Below are 21479 nucleotides of genomic sequence, written 5' to 3' on the forward strand. Positions count from 1 at the left end.
TGAGGGACAAAACATACGCAATGCGAAGTCCTTCCATTAAGATATTTGGAATAAAAAAACAAATTTGTTTAAATTATGTAAGAAAGCATTATAATTATTATAGCGTAAAACGGATCTTCTCAAAAGTCAATGTCAAAATGACGTTTCTTTTGATAACCTTATTCTTGTGTTGTAATCATTGCTAAATTAGCTTCTTTTCATATTAGCAGTAAGGTTCTTTTTGCAGTCATTATTTTTGCTTATTGAGAAACAACATTTTAAACTTAAGTTAATTTATCAATGTCGTCATGTTTTAATGTGACTCAAGTTGATTAAAATAATAGCTTGTTTTGTAGTTCTAACTACAAATTTCCAAATCGATTTAAAACTGATGTAACAGTAGATCGCCTAGATTGAATTTCTTCTTTCCTCCAGCCATGGATATGCCAAGAACAAAAAACGCTTCAGAAGGAATTGCGGTAAGTAATTATTTTAATTCCAAACCAATTTGGAAACTTTCTGTGTTTCAAAAGTTAGGAGTGGTTTCAATTTGTAATGTATGTCACGATATGGGTATAGGTTGGTATAGGTAAACAAATTTACGAAACATTAAAAGATGTAAGTACAAATGCTAACATATCCCAAAAAGAGGATCCCTTCCAGATAACCTTCATTAATGGGTATGGCAAACGCAAGTGACGTGATAACACATAAAAAATAATGGTGTCCCAGACACTTTCCCTGCACATTCTAAGATATTTAAAGATTTCCCTTCTGTGCCCCAGTTAAAACAAACACTTTGGTTTTTACAGCCGATGGGTATATCGTCTCTGAATGACACAGTAGCAGAACCTGAGTCTAGGTATGAGTGTCCTGTATGCCTAAACTGGCTTCGCGACCCGGTGATCACCACTTGTGGTCACAAATTTTGCAAGAGCTGCATTACTTCATGGTTACAGTAAGTACTTTTTAAATTTATTAAAGCCATTGATTTAATTAATTACTTGTGTACTGATGAGATGATGGTTGATTTTCTTTTGTTAGTTTTTAATTTATTTCTTACTAGTTTGAAATTGAAGGAAAATCATGAAACAAATGAAAATGTGTAGCCTCACTTGAAAGAAAATGTAAAACTGAAATGTTATAAATGAAATGTTAGAAAATTAAATTAAATTATGAAATCTGAGGCTATGTTTTTAACCATTTAAAAGAAGAGGTTTTTTCCGAATAAAAAATTGGTCTCCTTTTTAAGCATTTAGCTTGTATAGGAGTAGTAATAGTAATAGTAATAGTAATAGCCTTTATTTCATGCGTTTTTGTTATTTTTACACTTTCATTGTTGTTACATTTATTAATTAAATTTTAGTTGTTTTTCAATTTATTTTGTTCATTTGCATGCCGCGTGTGCGGAAAAGGCCTCCCCCAGTTTCTCCCATTCCTTCCTATTCTGTGCTGTTCTCCACCAATATCTGTCGAAATTTCTTAGCTCATCTCTCCATCTTGTATTCGGTTTTTTCTGTTTTCTCGGTGTGTCTATTAGTAACCATTCTGTGACATGTTTGGTCCACCGGTTATCTGTAGTACGACATATATGGCCAGCCCAGGCCCATTTCGAGGGGTGCGTGGTCAAACCCGATAAGTCGAGTAAAAGGGTTTTTGAAATTAGAACTATATGTGACATGCGTAGAATTCTTATTTGAATGATAAAATATTTGGATTTATCGGGTTTGACCACGCACCCCTCGATTTACGCTTTTTTATTGTATGTATTACATCTTTTACCCCAGTTTTCTCTCTTATAGTGTCATTTCTTATAGTGTCATAGCTAAAATCAATTCTAAAGAGTGACATGTCGATGGCCATTAAGAAAAAAGTATTTGATACTGCTGTCCTACCTACCTTAACCTACGGTGCCCAAACCTGGAGCCCCATCAAGAAACACACACATAAACTGAAAATTTGTCAAAGGGCAATGGAACGGTCCATGTTAAAAATTAAAATTAAAGACAGAATCAGAAATGACACTATAAGTATAGGAGTAGAATAGGTAATACAGTTGTCATCAGATATATTATATCAGACTGGCAGATGTGCTCAAAAATATCTGAACTCGTGCCTTGGCAATATAGGCATATTCAGATATTTGTGGGCACTTTCACCGCTCTGATATATCTGATGGCGACTGTACTTATTTCATGAAATTTTGAGCGCTAAATAAATTGAATAATTCACTTATTAACTTTTTTACAGAAATAGTGGACACTGTCCCATAGATAACATCAACCTGAGCATGAAAGTCGACATATTTCCTGACAACTATACTAAGCGTGAAATACAGGAACAGAGGATGTCCTGTCCTTTTGCTTCTAAGGGTGAACTAGCATTTTATCATTTACAAATAGCCAAGCTTCACTTAATTTATTTGTTGATAGGTCTGTTCGGAAAGAAAAGAATCGTGTAGTGGAATGTATTGGGACCCATACAAGTACATTTCACGACTCATCTCTTTCTGCACAGACTCTATTTTATCAGCTTATCTTATATTCACAGACAACTACTAGATAGAGCACATGAGACAATCAAGGTCACACATAAGCGCTCTTGTACAAATTTTGTATGGGATTGCAACTGCTTATTTCAGTTGCTCCCACACTTACGACCAGTACTCATGTAAATACATACGTGACATGCGGGATTAAAGGAGAATTTCTTATTATTGATTCCCCAGTAGTATGACTAGTAGAAACATATCTATGTTTAAAAGAATGATTTTTAGGCTGCCTATAAAGTTGAACTTGAAGGGAATTTATTTTTGGTTTATCACTAATAATTCTACATATAACATAAGTATTTCAGTATGTAGTAAGTACTTACCCTTTCACTAGCCTTATTTATGTTACTGTGGGACGAGTCAATTTGTGTAAGATTGTCATTTTTTCCAGGTTGCTCAGTAAAAGTGACCCCATTAGACTTGGACGCGCACATAGCCTCCTGCGAGCACAATCAGCCTGAGACCTCCAGCCAACGTGTGCCATGCTCTTTTGAGAGTGTGGGATGTAAGGAGCAGTTCAGCACCCGGGAGGAGGCCCAAGAGCATGTTGAGAGAGACCCCTTGACGCATATGAGCGTGAGTACATCCTCTCTCTTCTCTCTCTCTTCTCAGCATATTTGCGTCCACTGCTGAACATATGCCTCTTTCATGGATTTCCATGTTGTTCTGTATGCGGCGGTTCTATGCCAGGTCGGCCCTGCCGTCTTTCTAATGTCGTCCGACCATCTGGGTCGTGGTTTTCCGTCCCTCCGGCTTCCCAGTCGAGGTCTCCAGAACAGTACTCGCTGGCCCCATCGGTCGTCATCCCTGCGGCAGATATGGCCGGCCCATTCCCACTTCAGTTGCGCAATTCTTTTGGCGATGTCGGTAACTCCACGAGAGTTGGCGAATGTCCTCATTCCGAATTCTGTCTCGCAGGGAGATCCCGAGCATCGCGCGCTCCATGGCTCTCTGTGCCACTTTTAGCTGGCGCACCCTTCCGACGGTCAACGTCCATGTCTCGCATGCGTAAGTCATCACTGGGAGGACGCATTGGTTGTAGACCCTGGTTTTCAGTGACTGTGGGATTTTGGACTTGAAAACATCGCCTAGCTTTCCAAATGCGCCCCAACCCAATTGAATGCGCCTACTAATTTCGGCATCCAAGGGGTTACCGTCAAGCTTTATTTTATGGCCCAAATCCTGGAGTACATCCTGGCCCCAATTTCACCACGGTGACAGGTGCGACAATTGTAAAATCACTGTTGCTGACGTCACAGGCATCCATGGGCTACGGTTACCACTTACCATCGGGCGGGCCGTATTCCTGTTTGCCACCATCATTGTATTATTTAAAAAAACTTTATTATATTAAAACAGATATTTCTTTTGCGAAGTTTCTGACAATTGTCAAGATTTAGAAGAATTGTAGGTAATTCTTGACAGGTAATGAGTTATATGTCGGAATTTCGTGACAATTGTAGTGTTTCTTGCTTCGAGCAACACCGGCTTCCGATACATCGGAAGGGAGGGGCCCAAGCGATATCTCACCGTACAAAGCTTTCTGCCATTTTTCGCGGGGGGAAAGGTGCACACAGTCGCACTTCTCACACACTTACATACAAAATCCAATCTGTAATGACGACACAAATACATAGAAAATGACACACGTCAGAGACAAATCTTGCAAACCTCGATCTCTTTTTGTGTACGGACGAGTGACAAGTGTCACAACACGCACACTAACACATTTTCGTTGAAGTATGTTATTGTATTCTGAGAGATGAGAAGTCGGATTTGTCGCTCGACCGATCCACAATTTGTACTGAGCGAGCAAAATCGATAAATCCAACAATTACATGAGACTAAAATATAATAATTGTGTTTGAATGTAATTAAACGTATGATATGTAAAAAAAAATATTACATGTGAAATATAACACTTTCATGTTGTAAATTTGATGTCCCCCGACCTCTTTTTATAACAATAAACCGAGCAAACAGGCATTTTTGTGCAGCAGTGTTCACGCGCGCGTCTGGACTCGGTCTAGTGAAAAATCCAAGTGCAACTAGTTTTATTACCCGCGCTAGATTAGATTGACGCGCGAATCTTGTACCTCGGCAGAGGGGAAATAGTGCGAATGCCGCCTCCCTTCCGTGTTGCTCGAAGGTTTCTTGTGACAATTGTCATAAACTTAGCAAGAGAAATATCTGTTTTTTTCCGATATAATAAAGTTTTTTTAAATAAAACAATGATGGTGGCAAACAGGAATACGGCCCACCCGATGGTAAGCGGTAACCGTAGCCCATGGATGCCTGTGACGTCAGCAACAGTGATGTTTTATAATTGTCGCACCTGTCACCGTGGTGAAATTGGAGCCAGGTAGCTCGTAACCTCTAGTTCGTGATTCACTCATCGTTTTGGGCCTATTTATTCAAAGTTGTACTCACTTTTTAGGGTTCCGTACCCAAAGGGTAAAAATGGGACCCTATTACTAAGACTCCGCTGTCCGTCTGTCTGTCTGTCTGTCCGTCACCAGGCTGTATCTCGTGAACCGTGATAGCTAGGCAGTTGAAATTTTCACAGATGATGTATTTTTGTTGCCACTATTACAACAAATACTAAAAACAGAATATAATTAAATATTTAAGTGGGGCTCCCTCCCATACAACAAATGTGATTTTATTGCCGTTTTTGCGTAATGGTACGGAACCCTTCGTGCGCGAGTCTGACTCGCACTTGTCCGATTTTTAAAAGAAAATTATTACTCCCACTCTTTCCATCCCATTACCATTTTTCATAGACTTTGTAAAACGGTAGCAGAATGGAGGGAACGAAAAATGTATGAACATTTTGGGGCAGTTTTTCTCCTAACAGGAGCTCGTGATTCTGAGATTATATAACATAGATTTAAAAAAATGTGTATATCGCCAGGCGTGGCTCACTCCGCGATCTCGTCGCTTTGCTACAGGTAGCTAAAAGTAGGTACATCCTTTCCGCACCAATTTTGGTGGCTAGCCATAAGCCGCGCGTGGCGCTGTCGCCACCTAGCGGCCATATCTGTCCTGATCGTAACAGACGCGTTTTGTTAGAGAGTGAGTCTTCTGTACCTATAGTACTATTATTTATTCTGTGATATCGCTTGGAAAGTATGGCGCCATCGCTCGAAAAGATGACCTTTGGCCTATGCTCGTGTAGATGGCGACACCTTTTGATATTTAACAAATTTAACACATATCAGTGAAAGAACAAAGATCAAAGTCAAATGGCGTTCTAAAAAATTTAATCCTGTGGCCAAGATTTACTGTGACTACAACATTTACTTTCACAGCACGCCTCTATTCTAAATTCTCTTTGATCTGACTAGCGTGTTGAAGAGTGTCAGCAAAAAGAATTTAGACTAGAGGAATATTATTGTCAAAGTAAATGATGTAATTAGTACATTTACTGCCACGACGGACTGATGATAGGCTAAAGGTATGGCGCCATTGCTTGAAAAAAATGGCACCATACCTTTGGCCTGCTCTCGACTAGATGGCGATACTTTTAGACATTTAACAAATTTACCACATATCAGTGAAAACATAAGGATCAAAGTAAAATGGCGTTTTAAAAGTCTAAATCTTTATCGACAAGGTGATAGAAGGAAATAACTAATCAGTTACTTTCAATTCCAGTACCTCGTGAACGCTTATTCAGAGATGAAGATAACCAGCGACATGTCGAATGCTAACATCGACCCGAAAGAGCAGGAAGCCATGGTTCTGTGGGCGCCAGACAAGGACGGCGAGAGCAAGCCCCCGGCGCTCACTAACACAAGCGCACTCATTCGGTAATATATATATGACTACATTTATTTTCCTCGTTAGCCTCAACATTATAATGCATAATCTCTTTCTATCGCACCTTTTCTTAATTCTAGTTAATTTCTATAAAGTATAGGGTTATTGACATATGTTAAATTTTATAACTAAATCTAGTTAAATACATAGAAAATGAACAATTTATTTATTAAACACTAGTTAGGTAGTTTCCTTAGCGGTAGCAAATTTTAATATAACGCTTTATAATGTATTTATTAAACATAAACAACAATTCACTGATTTAAATTGTGCAACTCGCGCGGTTAGATGACGTTGATGTCAACTTTACCCAGTCTTCTCCGAGACCACGGGGACAACGCCGTCCTCGAAACGTCGGAGCTAAATCTTAAAATTAAATACGCGATAAAGTCCCGTTGTACAATTTAATAATAAACAACAATTTCTTCGATTTCAGTGCGCTATACGAACGAGTAGTGGTATTGGAGCAAAGAAATCGCGAGCAAGACATCGTGATAGGCAATATCTCGAAGCAGCTTTCCGCTTTGACCGTCGCCAAACGGAAACAGAACAACGAAATGCTCCTACGATACTGCATGGGCAACTATATATGGAGGATCGACAATTTCAAAGCTAGGTTGGATGCTATGCTAAAGGATCATTCGAAAATGCTGTACAGTCCTGGGTTTTACACCTCGCCTAATGGTTACAGGTAATTTGATCATATTGCGTAAGATCTAATTGTTGCTATTAACGCTTCGAATTCTAGTTTATATTATTTCCTAGTCCAGTTAGTAACGATATATTGTTTTATTTGACTCCAACGTTTGTTTTGATATATGCGCCTTTTCTTCAGAGAAGGGTCCTTATGCACATGGAGCATAAGGATCCTTCTCTGATGGAAAGCTACATGTCTTTAGGTACCTATACTAGATCTTTCATATCATACTTACTAGAAACCCACTGAAATAAATGTAGAAAAAAATCATGAATAAATTTTTCTATAGTTTGCCAAAGGACTGTCTCATTTCAAACGTAGACAGAGAGAATCATACTATCTTTCATAGATCGGAAACCGGTATTTTTTGTATGGGAACGAAAACGGTATTTTTCCGTTCTTTGTTAATTGTTTCATTTCTAATTGGGCAATCTAATAATAGGTACGAAGTCGTTACCTAAATTCACAACTGAGTCCTACATTTCGAGTATAAAATAATTCAAAAAATATGGTTATTTCGAAGTTTTTGCAAAAAACCGGCTCCGATCCCTGCTATCTTTGTCTTATACTAGTACCCAAAAGAAAAGAATGAGTATAGTTTTTTTGTTCTTATTTACTGACGAATTTGGTTTGACCAACTATATGTAGATAGATAATTCATGATTTTTTGTTGTCGTTTTTTAGGTTCTGCGTCCGCCTCAACATATCCCCACAGAACCCGCTCTGCTTCGCCCTGCACGTGCACCTAATGAAAACAGAGTACGACGAGTGCCTCGAATGGCCGTTCAACGGGCGCATCTCCTTCTCCATGGTCAACCAGTACGAGCCGGAGCTGACGCAGCGCGACACGATGATGTCCAACTCGAGCCTGATCGCGTTCCGGCGGCCCGCGGCCGAGATCCAACTGCGCGGGTTCGGCTACACGGAGTACGCCGTCGTCAGCGACGTGGTCAGGAACGGCTTCGTCAAGGACGACTCTCTCGTCTTCAGAGTGCATATCAAGTGTGTATGACATCAGGATTGACTTTTTGGTTCATTTTAGGGTTCCGTACCTAAAGGGTAATAACGGGACCCTATTATTAAGACTCCGCTGTCCGTCTGTCTGTAACCAGGCTGTAAACTCGAGAACCGTGATAGCTAGACAGTTGAAATTTTCACAGATGATGTATTTCTGTTGCCGCTATAACAACAAATAATAAAAACAAAATAAAATAAATATTTAAGTGGGCTCCCATACAACAAACGTGATTAATTTGTCTTTTTTTGGGTAATGGTACGGAACACTTCGTGCACGAGTCCGACTCGCACTTGGCCGGTTTTTGTTAAGGATATTCTTGGATTGCATGAAAAGTATTAGGTTAGCAAGGTTCTAAATACGTCTAGGTGCGTGTCTTTTATGAATAGACTCTGTTAAATAATATTTGTAGCATGTTATCAAATTTACTTGTCATGTTTATTATTCGGACTGAGAAAGAACTATTTTAGTGGACGACGTTTCTCCTCTTATAATAAAATTATTATAAGAGTTTTAAAAAGTTGTGTGTAATTTATTTTTGGCTCCTAACTCTTATAATAATCAAAAAATAAATCTACCGAAGGGGCGCATTAATATAAAAATATATTTTCCATAATGTTAATATACAGGATGGAAAATTGGGATTACGTTTGAAGAACCGGTCGTCCCCTTTCCTCTTAATTTATAACATTCCTTTTCAGATTGTTAAGTGTTATATACATACTTACGTGAACTTGTTAGTATTAAGATTGCTTCTTATTTTAATCGTATAAGTAATCCAGTGATATAATGGTACCGTCCTTGTAACACGTCCGTCCGAATATTTAATTTAGTGTTTTATACTTAAACAACTGTACTTATTTTGAAGCCATATGTTATAATCTCTGAGTATTATCATACATTCATTTATATTATTAAAACATTCCGTTTCAGACTATTGTTAAGTGTAATATACATACTTTACCTAGTATGTATTATATTTACGTGAATGTGTTAGTATTAAGATCTACTTATTGAATCGTATAATCCAGTGATATAATGGTACCGTCCTTGTAACATGTCCGTCCGAATATTTTAATTTAGTATTTTATACTTAAACAAATGTACTTTGTAGCCATATGATAGAATATCCGAGTCTTATCATACATTCGTTTTTATTTTATAATTTCTTATAACATTCCGTTTAGGCCTATTGTTCAGTGTCATATACATACTTATCTAGTATAATATTTACGTGAATCTGTTAGTATTATAGAAATGGTTTATTTGGTGTTGAATACAAGCTTAACCTATAATACAAATCTTATTCTAATACAAGACACCAAAATGGATGCCACTCAGCATCAAAGAGCATATAATCACTACGTTCTACTCAGCATATGCCGATGACTAATGTCCTTATAGTTCGTTTTTTTAGCATTAGAAATAACTCAGAAATAAGGTAAACAATCTTGATGAGTCTTTTAATTGAAAAACACATTTCAAAAATAAGTTACGGCAAATATGTAACAATTATGAATCTAATACGATCTTTTATATTCTTTTGCTTTCATAAGTAATAGTTATTGATTTTTAAAAAGCGTTTTTCAATTAAAAGACATGTCAAGATCGCTTACCTTCTTACAAGTTCTTTCTAATGCTAAAAAAAACGACCTATAGCCATGGCGCTGGTTTTCAGGGCAACCAATTTTATTTAAATTAAACACGCATAAAAAAATATAAAAATTAAGATCTACTCATTGAATCGTATAATCCAGTGATATAATGGTACCGTCCTTGTAACATGTCCGTCCGAATATTTTAATTTAGTATTTTATACTTAAACAAATGTACTTTGTAGCCATATGATAGAATATCCGAGTCTTATCATACATTAGTGTTTATCTTATAATTTCTTATAACATTCCGTTTCAGACTATTGTTAAGTGTAATATACATACTTTACGTAGTATGTATTATATTTACGTGAATCTGTTAGTATTAAGATCTACTTATTGAATTGTATATAATCCAGTGATATAATGGTACCGTCCTTGTAACACGTCCGTCCGAATATTTAATTTAGTATTTTATACTTAAACAAATGTACTTACTTATTTTGTAGCCATATGTTAGAATCTCTAAGTATTTATCATACATTCGTTTTTATTTTATATTTTTTTATTTAATTCATATTTTATCGTGTTATTAGATGCGTAAATGTACTGATGGTGTTTTTGCGAATCATGATTATTTAATAAAATAAAACAATTATCAATATGTTTATACTTTTATTGGTATGATGGTATGAATGTCTTACAAAATAACAAAGTTTGCCTTAGATACTCTTCATAGTAAAATACAGCTTAGCATGTATAAAAATACATTTACACATTGTTATTTATATCTAGTCTTACATAAATTATGTTTTGGTTACACGCAAACCTGCCAAAATATAATTTACTACACCAAAGTTAAGCCACATCAATTTTCAAAATGTACTGTTTTGTACAAATGGTGACATCCCGGTCGCACATCAGAGCGACGTGCGAATCGCATCCAGTGTGATAACCGCCTAACAATCAGAAAACCGTTGTGCGACTTTTCCGATGGGTCCAACCAACATTTGAAAAATGATGTACAATATGAATAAACATAACACGTAAAGCTAATTAAATTGTATATAATGTATTGTTTTCACCTTATCACATCCAACCATCACATAATTGCAATCCGTAACAATGACTACCTCTTTATGGCTTGGCATATCCCAAAATTGACGTAGATATCTAAGGTTTAGCCTTACGGGCAATAAGAATGAGGCATGAATGGGGCCAGTACAGCGGTGTGACACCGCTACAACGCGATTGGTTGATGAGTTTGCATCACGCGCGCGATTGGTTGATGAGCTCGCATCACGCGCGCGATTGGTTGATAAGCTAGCATCACGCGCGCGATTGGTTGCGTTAGACTGTACGATTGACCCGAATTCGTGAGTGACACCGCTGAACTAGTACCATTTTTAGTGCCCGTAAGGCCAGTCCTTAGATATATGTCAATGCCCAAAATGCAATAAAATAGCTATTAACAATAAATAATGTACACATTGGCATAATAACAATAATCCGCGAGGTTACAATTGAACAAAGTAAAATATGTAAGTAGAAATATTTTACTTTCAGTTGATTTGCGAATTAATTAGCTTTCGGGATTTAAAATATACAAATTATGGTCTACTCTTGTAAAACGCACGTTTTATTCATAGACCGGGAGATAGTGACACATTTTACTGGGTCATTTGTACCAGTATGGCGGTTCGTCAGGGGTCTAAGTACGTAATGAAGGAAATAGAAATGATGGTCATAGCGCTGGTACCGGCGGCCCAATCGCGTGGGCGTTAGTCGAACGTGTCGGATAAAATACGAGTGTCGAACGATTTGTTCCACAAAAATCCTCGTATTTTCCGATAGTCCATAAAAAAGAAGTAGGCGGTAGCGTAATGCCATACTTCTCCGGTGTGACTTAGGTACAGCCCGCCATACTGAGGCGAACACATTAATTTAAAAAAAACAATTCAACCATTTGTGCCAAGCTAATTTTTGCACAGGTGATCATCGTCGAGCAGCCATTCATGGACATCACCATGCCATACTCTTCGGACGGTTCCAAATGGCCGCCATACCGCCGCAAGGGAGTTAATTTTTTTTTTGCTAAACGATTTGTACCAGTATTGCATTTAAATTTTTGGAAAGTATTTGATAAAATGTGACCGTTATTATAATTGCCATACTTATAGTAGGGGGTAAAAGTGCTGCCATACTTGAAAAACTTATTTAATAGACACGTTTCAAAAATACGACTATACAATACGTAAAATATTTTTTACAGCATGGCATCATCATATTTTGTTTGTTTGGATACAATTAATTATACCTAAAAAAAAATATTCCAGATTATAACTACGGGGCGGGGACGACTGTGAGACTTAAGCCAAGACTTAAAAAAAAATTTTTTTTTGACGATTTGTACCAGTATGGCATTTGGATTTTTGGAAATTATATGATGCAATGTGACCATTATTATATTTGCCATACTTCTAATAGCGGGAAAAAGGGGCACCATACTTGAAATAAAAAAAAATATTGTACACATTTGCCACCTCCTACAGGTATGGCATTATGAGATTTCCATTTATGATCACACAGAAAGTGTTGAAAAAAATTTCAAGATGGTACAAATCGTTTAGCAAAAAAAAATTAACTCCCTTGCGGCGGCGGTATGGCGGCCATTTGGGACCATCCGAAAAGTATGGCATGGTAATGTCCATGAATGGCTGCTCGACGATGATCACCTGTGCAAAAATTAGCTTGGCACAAATGATTGAATTGTTTTTTAAAACTAATGTGTTCGCCTCAGTATGGCGGGCTGTAAGTCACACCGGAGTAGTATGGCATTACGCTACCGCCATACTGGTACAAATGACCCAGTAAAATGTGTCACTGTCTCCCGGTCTATCAGTCATTAGTTTATTAACGTACCTTGGAGATAGGGACACCATTTTTATACAGGGTCCCCTCCACTCCACAGTAATCCGCCACCCACGCCAACATCTGAAGTAGGTAATCTTTATAAACGCAACACAAACAAAAGTCTGTACTGTTGCCATGTTTGTGTGCATTACTTTTATAAGATTGGCAGAAGCAGACAAATATATAATTTACAGAAACTTTGGCCTCAAATAAATTACGCTCCATCGCTGGTTTTGATATTGACAAAAACATGCATAAATGTTGTAGTCAAACTATAAAATTGAGCACTTCATGACACCGGGACAGACCAAATACAGATGTGCATAATTATTTTCCTTCCATATTTTCACGGAAACGTACGATGCTCTCTTGCTATTTCAGTCACTCACGGTCCAAAAAGTACTGAGGTTGACTGAAGTAGCATGACAAATAGGTACGAACGTTTCCGAGAAAATACGAAGGAAAACAATTATGCACTACATCTGTATCCAATTATAATGCTCTGTGTTCAGCGATCGCTTGGGCACTTCGTGAAATTGCTGTTTTGAAATAGTTACATTATCCAGTGAAGATGCGGTGATATCGATTTATTTATGACATTTATATAAAGGATATGGTCAGTTTAGGGCCAGCTGCACCATTCACACTTAGCAGACTGATCAACGTCGCTCTGCAGTTAACTATGAAACTTCCCATACAATAAAATTTAGCGATCGCTTTAGTGGTGACAGACAGTTTGGTGCAACCGACCCCTTAATATAGCAGATGTAGTGCATAATTGTTTTCCATCGTATTTTCTCGGAAACGTTCGTATTTGTCATGATACTTCAGTCATCCTCAGTAGGTACTTTTTGTCCCGAGACTGACTGAAGTAGTTCCGGGAAAATACGATAGAAAATAATTATTGTACATCTGTATTATAAACTGCCCCCGTTTCATGGAATGGTCCGATTCGATTCATGATCGGACCGATCATGGATTGACCGTTTCTCAATTTATAGATATTCTGGCTACGATTAAATACAATCGTAAATTGATTGGATATTTGGGAACTTCATTCGTACATAGTACCTAATTCAATTTTTGATTATTTATATTTAATGAGATAATTTCGAATCTAAGCTATGCTAATAATATTCAAATAAATCTAATCCTTTACAAAAGTTACATAACATGTTACAATTTTAGTAAAAACGTCTATATTTAATTTCACGATCAAATACATTTTTGTCTGCACTAACAAAAATCACTAATATTCATACATAACGTTTGAGAAAGTCAGAAATCAGAGAAAAGTAATACTTATACAGTGTTATCCTCTTTATAAAGCTACTTTGCCTTATCATAGTCATCATTGTTGTAGATGGCGCTACTTATTAAGTTTTAATGGAAAGGTCATTTTACTGCTGTTTATAAATTCGAGGATCTTGGCGATGCCTGTGACACAGGGATAAAACCACAATGAGAGCATAAACTTATATTAAAGTACAGAGCCATCTTTTAACTATCTCAAGGATACAGATACCACTAGATGCTGGATAGAGCAGGTGACTAATACTAATGACATATGTATTGTTAAATTTCATTGCACATTGACGAGTACAAATAACCTTTTTTCTTGAACACCATTTAAAACATTTGCACCAATTGAACTAATTACCTGTATATATCTACTAGAATCCAACTTTTAAAATGCTTATTTCCGAAAGCTTATATCTCAAATTTTAGCAAGGTAAGTACAAAAATATCGTTTTGAGCGGAAAATTCAGTTTTGAGGGTAGCATGCTATCATGCTACCCTCAAAACTGAATTTTCCGCTCCTATGAGCGTAATAGAATAATAACAAAGAGTTAGTGAGTGACTCTAGATAGAAGGGTTATCCAGCGTTCACAGCTGTAGATGGCGCTGTACGTCGCCACATGTTTTGTGGGAACGAGATTGCCAAACGTCAACTTTTGACAACCAGAGTAACCGCACAATATACGGAACCATCTATTTCAGCCATAACATTCGAGGTAAGTATACGAATTTTCCTTAGGCTTTATAAATTTTCGACAGTTAATAGCTCGTGAGTAATAATGTCATTAGAGCTCAGGGTGTATGAAATATAAGCCTTACAAATAAGCAGCCAATTAAAAAATTGCGAGAAATAAATTACTTAACTTTATCGTTTGTCGATCCAAATGGAAAATTTTAATTGCGAAAGGAAACATTAATAAGGAAGACTTTTGGCGGAAGATATGAATTACACTACGACAAGTAAAAATGACTTGCAAGCTACATCGTATTTTACCTAGGTACTGTCACGGAGTTCAATTATTGAGCCATTTAGGGTTCATTTTATACTGGGCATTTCATACCGTTAGTATTGACAACCAAATTATCTTGAACCCTAAATGGACCTACAATTAAAGTCTGTGACCGTACATGAATACATAGTACATAATTAGCTGAATATGCAGTAGTATAAAATGTTATATACCATGGTTTTTATAATTCATGCGAAACTATGAGTTAATTTGTGGTTTTCCATCACAGAAGAAGGCTCGTTTCGCTATGCTTCAAGTGCATTAAGTACCTACCTTTTTATCACAATTTCTAATAAAAAGGTCCTTATTGCACATGAAGCATAAGGACCCTTCTCTATGGCATGCCACATTTGTACGTATTTGTACTTCCTGACAACCATACGCCTTTATTGCTTGTGAAGGAACTTAAATCTCATTACCACACTTAAGACACCTGATTATAGTTTAAACTACAATACGTAAGTACCTATACATATAATACCTAATGTCCTCTTAACTATTAGTAGAACTTATGTCTTTGCTAAAGCAGGGACGCTAAGCAGGGAGAATTTCGTTCATTCAACCACCTGTTCCTATCTCTATCGCATGTTGCTGTTCCGCCCATAATGGCGGCGGTCAATAAGGGTTCCCCCAAATATGTCGACGCGGAATCGGTAAAACCCGATAGGAAAAAGCTTTATGTCTACGCAATAAGAGCGAAAAAGTCGTTGTTCGGCTTGGCTCGCATCGGCCGGCACCTGCCGACGTGTCGACGGCTTTTTCGCGCTTATTGCGCGGACATAAAGCTGTTTCCTATCGGATTTTGCCGAATGCGCGTCGATATATCTGGGGAGACCCTAGCACTGTGGGAGCGTGGCGGCAATATAATTATGCGCGTGCGATAGAGATAGGAACAGGCGGGTCAATGTACGAAAATCTTCGTGCTTAGAGTCCTTACTTTATAAGATTTACGAAATGTCAGTTAACTATACCCTCCTAAAGCCCAAGGTCCTACCTCTTCTTCAGTTCGATGAAATTTAAAACATATTCAATTGGAACAGTTCCATTTCTTTTGTTTCGTTAAATTTCCCAACAAATAAAAATCGACCCTATTCCCTCCACTATAGGTTCAACTTTCATTGACAAATTTTGGGTTTTGCATTTGTATGGCTGGGCCTTAGGAGGATACAAGATAGATAGACGATGCACGATAGTTCTACAATACAAATACGTTTCGTTTCAGCTTCTGTAGTTCTATGCAAGGAACAATGGTACACGTTGTTGGGTGACAGTGTATAAATAAAGGATCCAAAAAGGAAACTCTTGATTATACAGTAGGGCCTTGATAATCCGTACATAGGCTAATCCGAACGTCGCTGTAATTCGAACTACCATGGCTTTCACGCGATAATGCGAAAACGTGTCGCGTCCCTGCTGAGACGTATCGCCGGTAGCCCGAACAGTCTCCTGGAAACAGTGGCAGGACGGGAAGATAGTCCCTTCCAATACTACTGGAACCAGATGCACATGTTGTCCACTTAATTTTTAAGTGTATTTAGTTGTAAATGTATATAGAGTTTAAGTTTTAGTTAAGTGTACAAATATGGAATAATTTATTAATTCTGAAATAAATTATATATATATAAAAATGGTTCCTACACCAGAGCGTAAACACAAAACTTTGACCATTGTGCATTGCTGAGAAGGGTGCCATATTAGACAGCTTAAAATGATTTGTTCGCGATTATTTTGTGTTAAGGTACTTTGTTGATTAATCTCTTTGTTTTTGTTACTTTGGAGTCTCAATAAATATGTTTTTTTTAGAATATACCATTATTTTCTTTATAACATACTATAATCCGAACGCTTCGCCAGTCCGTACATCAGGAAGTATTTTTTTGAAGTTCGGATTATCGAGGCCCTACTGTACATCAGAAAACAGTCACGGTAAAAAAGTGAACGTATATGAACGATAACAGTATGACGTAATAATCCAAAAGACTATCAAGGTCGGTTTATACTTATCTATAGACATTGAGTGTGCCAGACAAAATAATATCCTTCTGTACAGTCTATTAACGTATTCATATAATTATTATAGTTACACGGCCGCGCAGGTGCCAATAGACAATTTATTAGTAAAAAAACCGGCCATGTGCGAGTCGGACTCGCGCGCGAAGGGTTCCGTCGTATCATTAAGCAAAAAACGGCAAAAAAATCACGTTTGTTGTATGGGAATCCCACTTAAATATTTGTTTTATTTTGTTTTTAGTATAATTTGTTGTTATAGCGGCAACAGAAAAACATCATGTGTAAAAATTTCAACTGTCTAGCTATCACGGTTCATGAGATACAGTCTGGTGACAGACAGACCGACGGACAGAGGAGTCTTAGTAATAGGGTCCCTTTTTACCCTTTGGGTACGGAACCCTAAAAATGCACGGCACGTGTCTGGACGCTCAATGTCTGTAGAGTGTATATATAAAACGAGCTTTACCAAGACGTGATTATATAAATATAAGTATATCCCGTTAATAAAATTGATAAGCTTGGAATGTATAAAATATAAAAATGATGAGATATAATTTGGTATGCCTGCATTTATTTAGCCTTTAGTCCTAACCTACGCAAGCTCTACTTTTACTACATATCACAGTTGCGGTAAAACAAATGCATACAATTCGTTAACTCTTTCAGACCCGATTTGCTATCTCAACATGACGTCTATAGTTCGTTTTTTAGCATTAGAAAGAAGGTAAACAATCTTGACGTGTATTTTTATTGAAAAACGCTTATGAAAAATAAGTCATAGCAAATATGTTACAATTATTAATCATAATATGTACGTACGTATACGTATATTATACGATTATTTACATTCTTTTGCTTTCATAAGTAATAGTTACTGATTTATAAAAAGCGTGTTTCAATTAAAAGACATGTCAAGATCGCGTAGTCTTTTTCTAATGCTAAAAAAACGTACTGTAGTGATATTGACATATCTTATAAATTTTATAATGGACACACTATGCATGATAAAGAAGAGACACTTGGCAGGAGGAATTTCGTACAGTGACACTGACAGCCGGCATCATGGGCCGGACAGCAATTGAATTAGGTACGCGCGTGCGAAAGAGATAGGAACAGGCGGATCAATGAACGAAATTCCTTGTGCTAAACGTCTCTTTTTAAGGATGACTCACGCTAGAACGGCCCCGACCCGGGCCAATCCGACACTCGGTGATCACGTGATGCTTTCTGTAGAAAACTAAGTGTCGGATGCCTCGGTCCGGGCCGTGTTAACGTGAGCCAACCTTTAAACTTTATTGATTATTCAACGAACATTATAAAAAAACCGGACAAGTGCGAGTCGGACTCGCCCACCGAGGGTTCCGTACTTATTAGGGTTCCGTACCCAAAGGGTAAAACGGGACCCTATTACTAAGACTCCGCTGTCCGTCCGTTCGTCCGTCCGTCCGTCCGTCTGTCACCAGGTTGTATCTCACGAACCGTGATAGCTAGATCTTGTTATAGCGGCAACAGAAATACATCATCTGTGAAAATTTCAACTGTCTAGCTATCACGGTTCGTGAGATACAGCCTGGTGACGGACGGACGGACAGCGGAGTCTTAGTAATAGGGTCCCGTTTTATCCTTTGGGTACAGAACCCTAAAAACGCATTTAACTGATTTGCAAGACCGTGATTCCATAAGCGCTCAGTGAACAAATTTTTGTAAAGAACACTTATTAAAACTAAAGGAATATTAAAATGAAATGAAATCACTGAATTGTATTGGACGTTGGACGAGTCTGGAAGGGTTAAAGATGTGATGAAAACGTATATAAATATGTTTCTAAAAGTATTTTCATATATTTGTAATTCATTTAGATAATTAATTACAAATATGTCAGTTTAATTACATTGTCATAAGTTGGTTTTCGTCGCATAACCCATGACCCTTCTAGGCTTTCTATTCTGTATAGCAAAACATGGCAAAACACAGTAAAATATTTGTTAGTTTTCGATTTAAATGTTATACATACTATATGTGGCAATCAAGCACAAAATGGGACTTATGCTTCAAGTGCAATAAGGACGTATCCATCTGAAATTTCAACAGAAATTCTGATATAAACGCCCTTACTGCAGATGAAGCATAATGACCCTTCTCTGATGGAAAGCCACATGTGTATAAGCTTAATTGTCACTAACTCGACTTCAGTAACTACTCGTGAGGCTAAAAATACATACTTTTAGAGACATAGATATTTTTAACCAACTAGGAAGCATTTACCAAAAATACATGTTACTTATATGTCTATCAGTTTTATATGCTCCCTCGAAACACACTTTCTGTTAGTGTAAGACAAATTTAATTTGTTATCTGTGTAAAGGCAAAATGTTGTTTTGGGTAACCCATTAATAATTTGCATACCTATTACTTATTAAATAATTGTAGCTTTAATGAAACACATTAATTAACAATTTACCTAGATTATTATAAGACTATGTGTAACATATTGAAGATCTTCTTTATATAAAAACTACTACCTAAATCTAAGACTACAATTTATGTAGTTTAACCCTTTACCAGGCTGAGGAATATATATTTCTCACATACGGTACTTCAAACATGTGTTCTATTTTCGACTGATTTTCGATGAGTAAGACTGACATTCGATTGTCATTTTTGAACTATCAGCCTGGTAAAGGGTAAAAGAGATGCAATAGTCTATTTTTTATGAAATCTAACGATTTAGGTATGTTTTTTTCTGAAGGTTGCTTCTGTTAGGTATGTAGGTACCTTAAGTCCTAGGCATAACGTAGGTTGTCCTAACATATGTGCCGTACTGTAACGTATGTACTGTACGCCGCAGATACCTAGTACTTTCATTTTGAACGTTACATATATGAATAACATACGTACGAACAGTGTAATTAATAATACGCCTTAAGTTCCATCTTTGACTGCTCACGTCTGCGAATTCCTGTAAAGAGACATTTAACTGATCAGGCAATCAATCTTTTGAAAATTATCGCGCATTTAATACGAGTTTATAAATATAGAAGAACAAGAAAGATTCCAATATTGAATTCGAAAAGTGAAATCTTGAGCGTTGCGAGAGTTTCAAGGCACGGGGGTTAATCAAATTTTGCCACCGAGTGATTCCTAAAAATGTTCACCACACCAAAGCAAAGCGAGGAAAATACTAAGTTTGAAACATCAAACAAAATCCAACTACTTAAATCAAATGAACGTTATTAAATACCTATTTATCATTAAAAATGATTTAAAGTCAATCCTACCAGCCAAAATAAGGAAACAACTCAAAATTTGCATTATATTTACTTTTCCTCTCTTGTGGATAAAATGCAATGTTCTTACCAGTTTTTGAACAATCAAGAGAGCCTTTACGAGCTGGTGTGATGAAAATTAAATTTTTAGGTCTTCTACTAGTCTACTACATGTAAGGAGTATCGATAGGTAAATACCTATTTAAAATTTGAAATCAAACCGAATAGGGGTTTGTAACAACCGTTTTTCGATATGATAAGTTTTTGGAAGTCGATTAACCATTTAAACGCCACGCATGAAGTGCGCGGCGCGTTATCGTGAACCTTGTCGGGATGCACGAAGGTTGAAATTGAGGTGTAGCCGCGCGTGTCAGTCAACTGGCGGTCGAAGAGTTAAAAATATCAGAGTTCAAACCGTCAAAGCATTTTTTTCAAAATGACATTAAAATACCTCAACAAGCTACACAGAGCTACTGGAGTCTCCAGGAAAGTGAAGCAGGTTGTCGCCGCTGCACGACGGCGTGGGCGACGAAGGCGGGTCGAGCGAGGCGCGCGACGTCGAGCTAAAACTGCTGGAGCTCAGCTCCTCCGGTTCGGCTTCGAAACGCGTTGCGGCTATAGCTGAAATACGATATCGGCAAATTCAAATTACAGAGAACATCAATGTGGTTAGACTCTGTTCGGAAAGAGACGAGTCGTGGAATGTATTGGGCCCCATACATTCCACGACTTTCCGCACAGACTCTAAACGCGTAAAAATCATCAAAAATCAGTTTGCGCTGTGGTTCCAAGTCACAGGTGAGATTACTAAGTTAAAATTCTAGGTTACAAATTAAAAACAAGGGACATATTTCTTATTTGCTGATTAGGACTCGAAGCTCACTGCTAAGTAATAGGAACTTATTATTATATTTAAATTTTTCATGTGAAATTCTGCTGTTTTAACTAATAATATACCTTCATAGGTACCTGTCCAGGTACCTACAATAGTCTAAAAAGACGAAAATATTTTTAACATATGACGGGCAAGATCAAACAATACTACAGTGGGCTAGCCATAAAATCGAAATTTCGTTATTTGCCTCTCTATCGCTCTTGCATATCCGAGCGATTGAGAAAAATAGATGAACTAACGATGTTGTTCGCGCCCTCACACAACAACCTAATTAGCTGTCACTTGCCCATTGTGCGTTCTGTAGATACTCCACAAAATAAGAAAAGGCAAGTACCTAAGTTCAAGGTAATATAAAGTTTTGTGATTTCTGTTTTTCGACGTGAACACAAAAATCCTAACAACAAAGATAGAGCACGCTCAATTTTAA

General features: G+C 37.2%; 1 protein-coding gene across 1 annotated transcript; it reads left to right on the forward strand.

Moving 5' to 3' along the window:
- Window positions 1-305: 305 nt before the first annotated feature.
- LOC134806844 (TNF receptor-associated factor 6-like) lies at window positions 306-8078 on the forward strand. Its single transcript, XM_063780243.1, has 7 exons — window positions 306-458; window positions 792-937; window positions 2230-2351; window positions 2922-3106; window positions 6188-6342; window positions 6789-7043; window positions 7734-8078. Exons 1-7 carry the CDS (start codon window positions 417-419, stop codon window positions 8059-8061), a joined length of 1233 nt encoding a protein of 410 aa, XP_063636313.1. The 5' UTR covers window positions 306-416; the 3' UTR covers window positions 8062-8078.
- The last annotated feature ends 13401 nt before the right edge of the window (window positions 8079-21479 follow it).

The sequence above is a fragment of the Cydia splendana genome, chromosome 3 (assembly GCF_910591565.1).
Source record: "Cydia splendana chromosome 3, ilCydSple1.2, whole genome shotgun sequence".
Classification (NCBI taxonomy): Eukaryota; Metazoa; Arthropoda; class Insecta; order Lepidoptera; family Tortricidae; genus Cydia; species Cydia splendana.

Coding starts and splice junctions, on each gene's coding strand:
- LOC134806844 (XM_063780243.1), top strand. CDS start 417: ATGGATATGCCAAGAACAAAAAACGCTTCAGAAGGAATTGCG. Junction 3,107..6,187: donor ACCCCTTGACGCATATGAGC/GTGAGTACATCC, acceptor TTTCAATTCCAG/TACCTCGTGAACGCTTATTC. Junction 7,044..7,733: donor ACCTCGCCTAATGGTTACAG/GTAATTTGATCA, acceptor GTCGTTTTTTAG/GTTCTGCGTCCGCCTCAACA.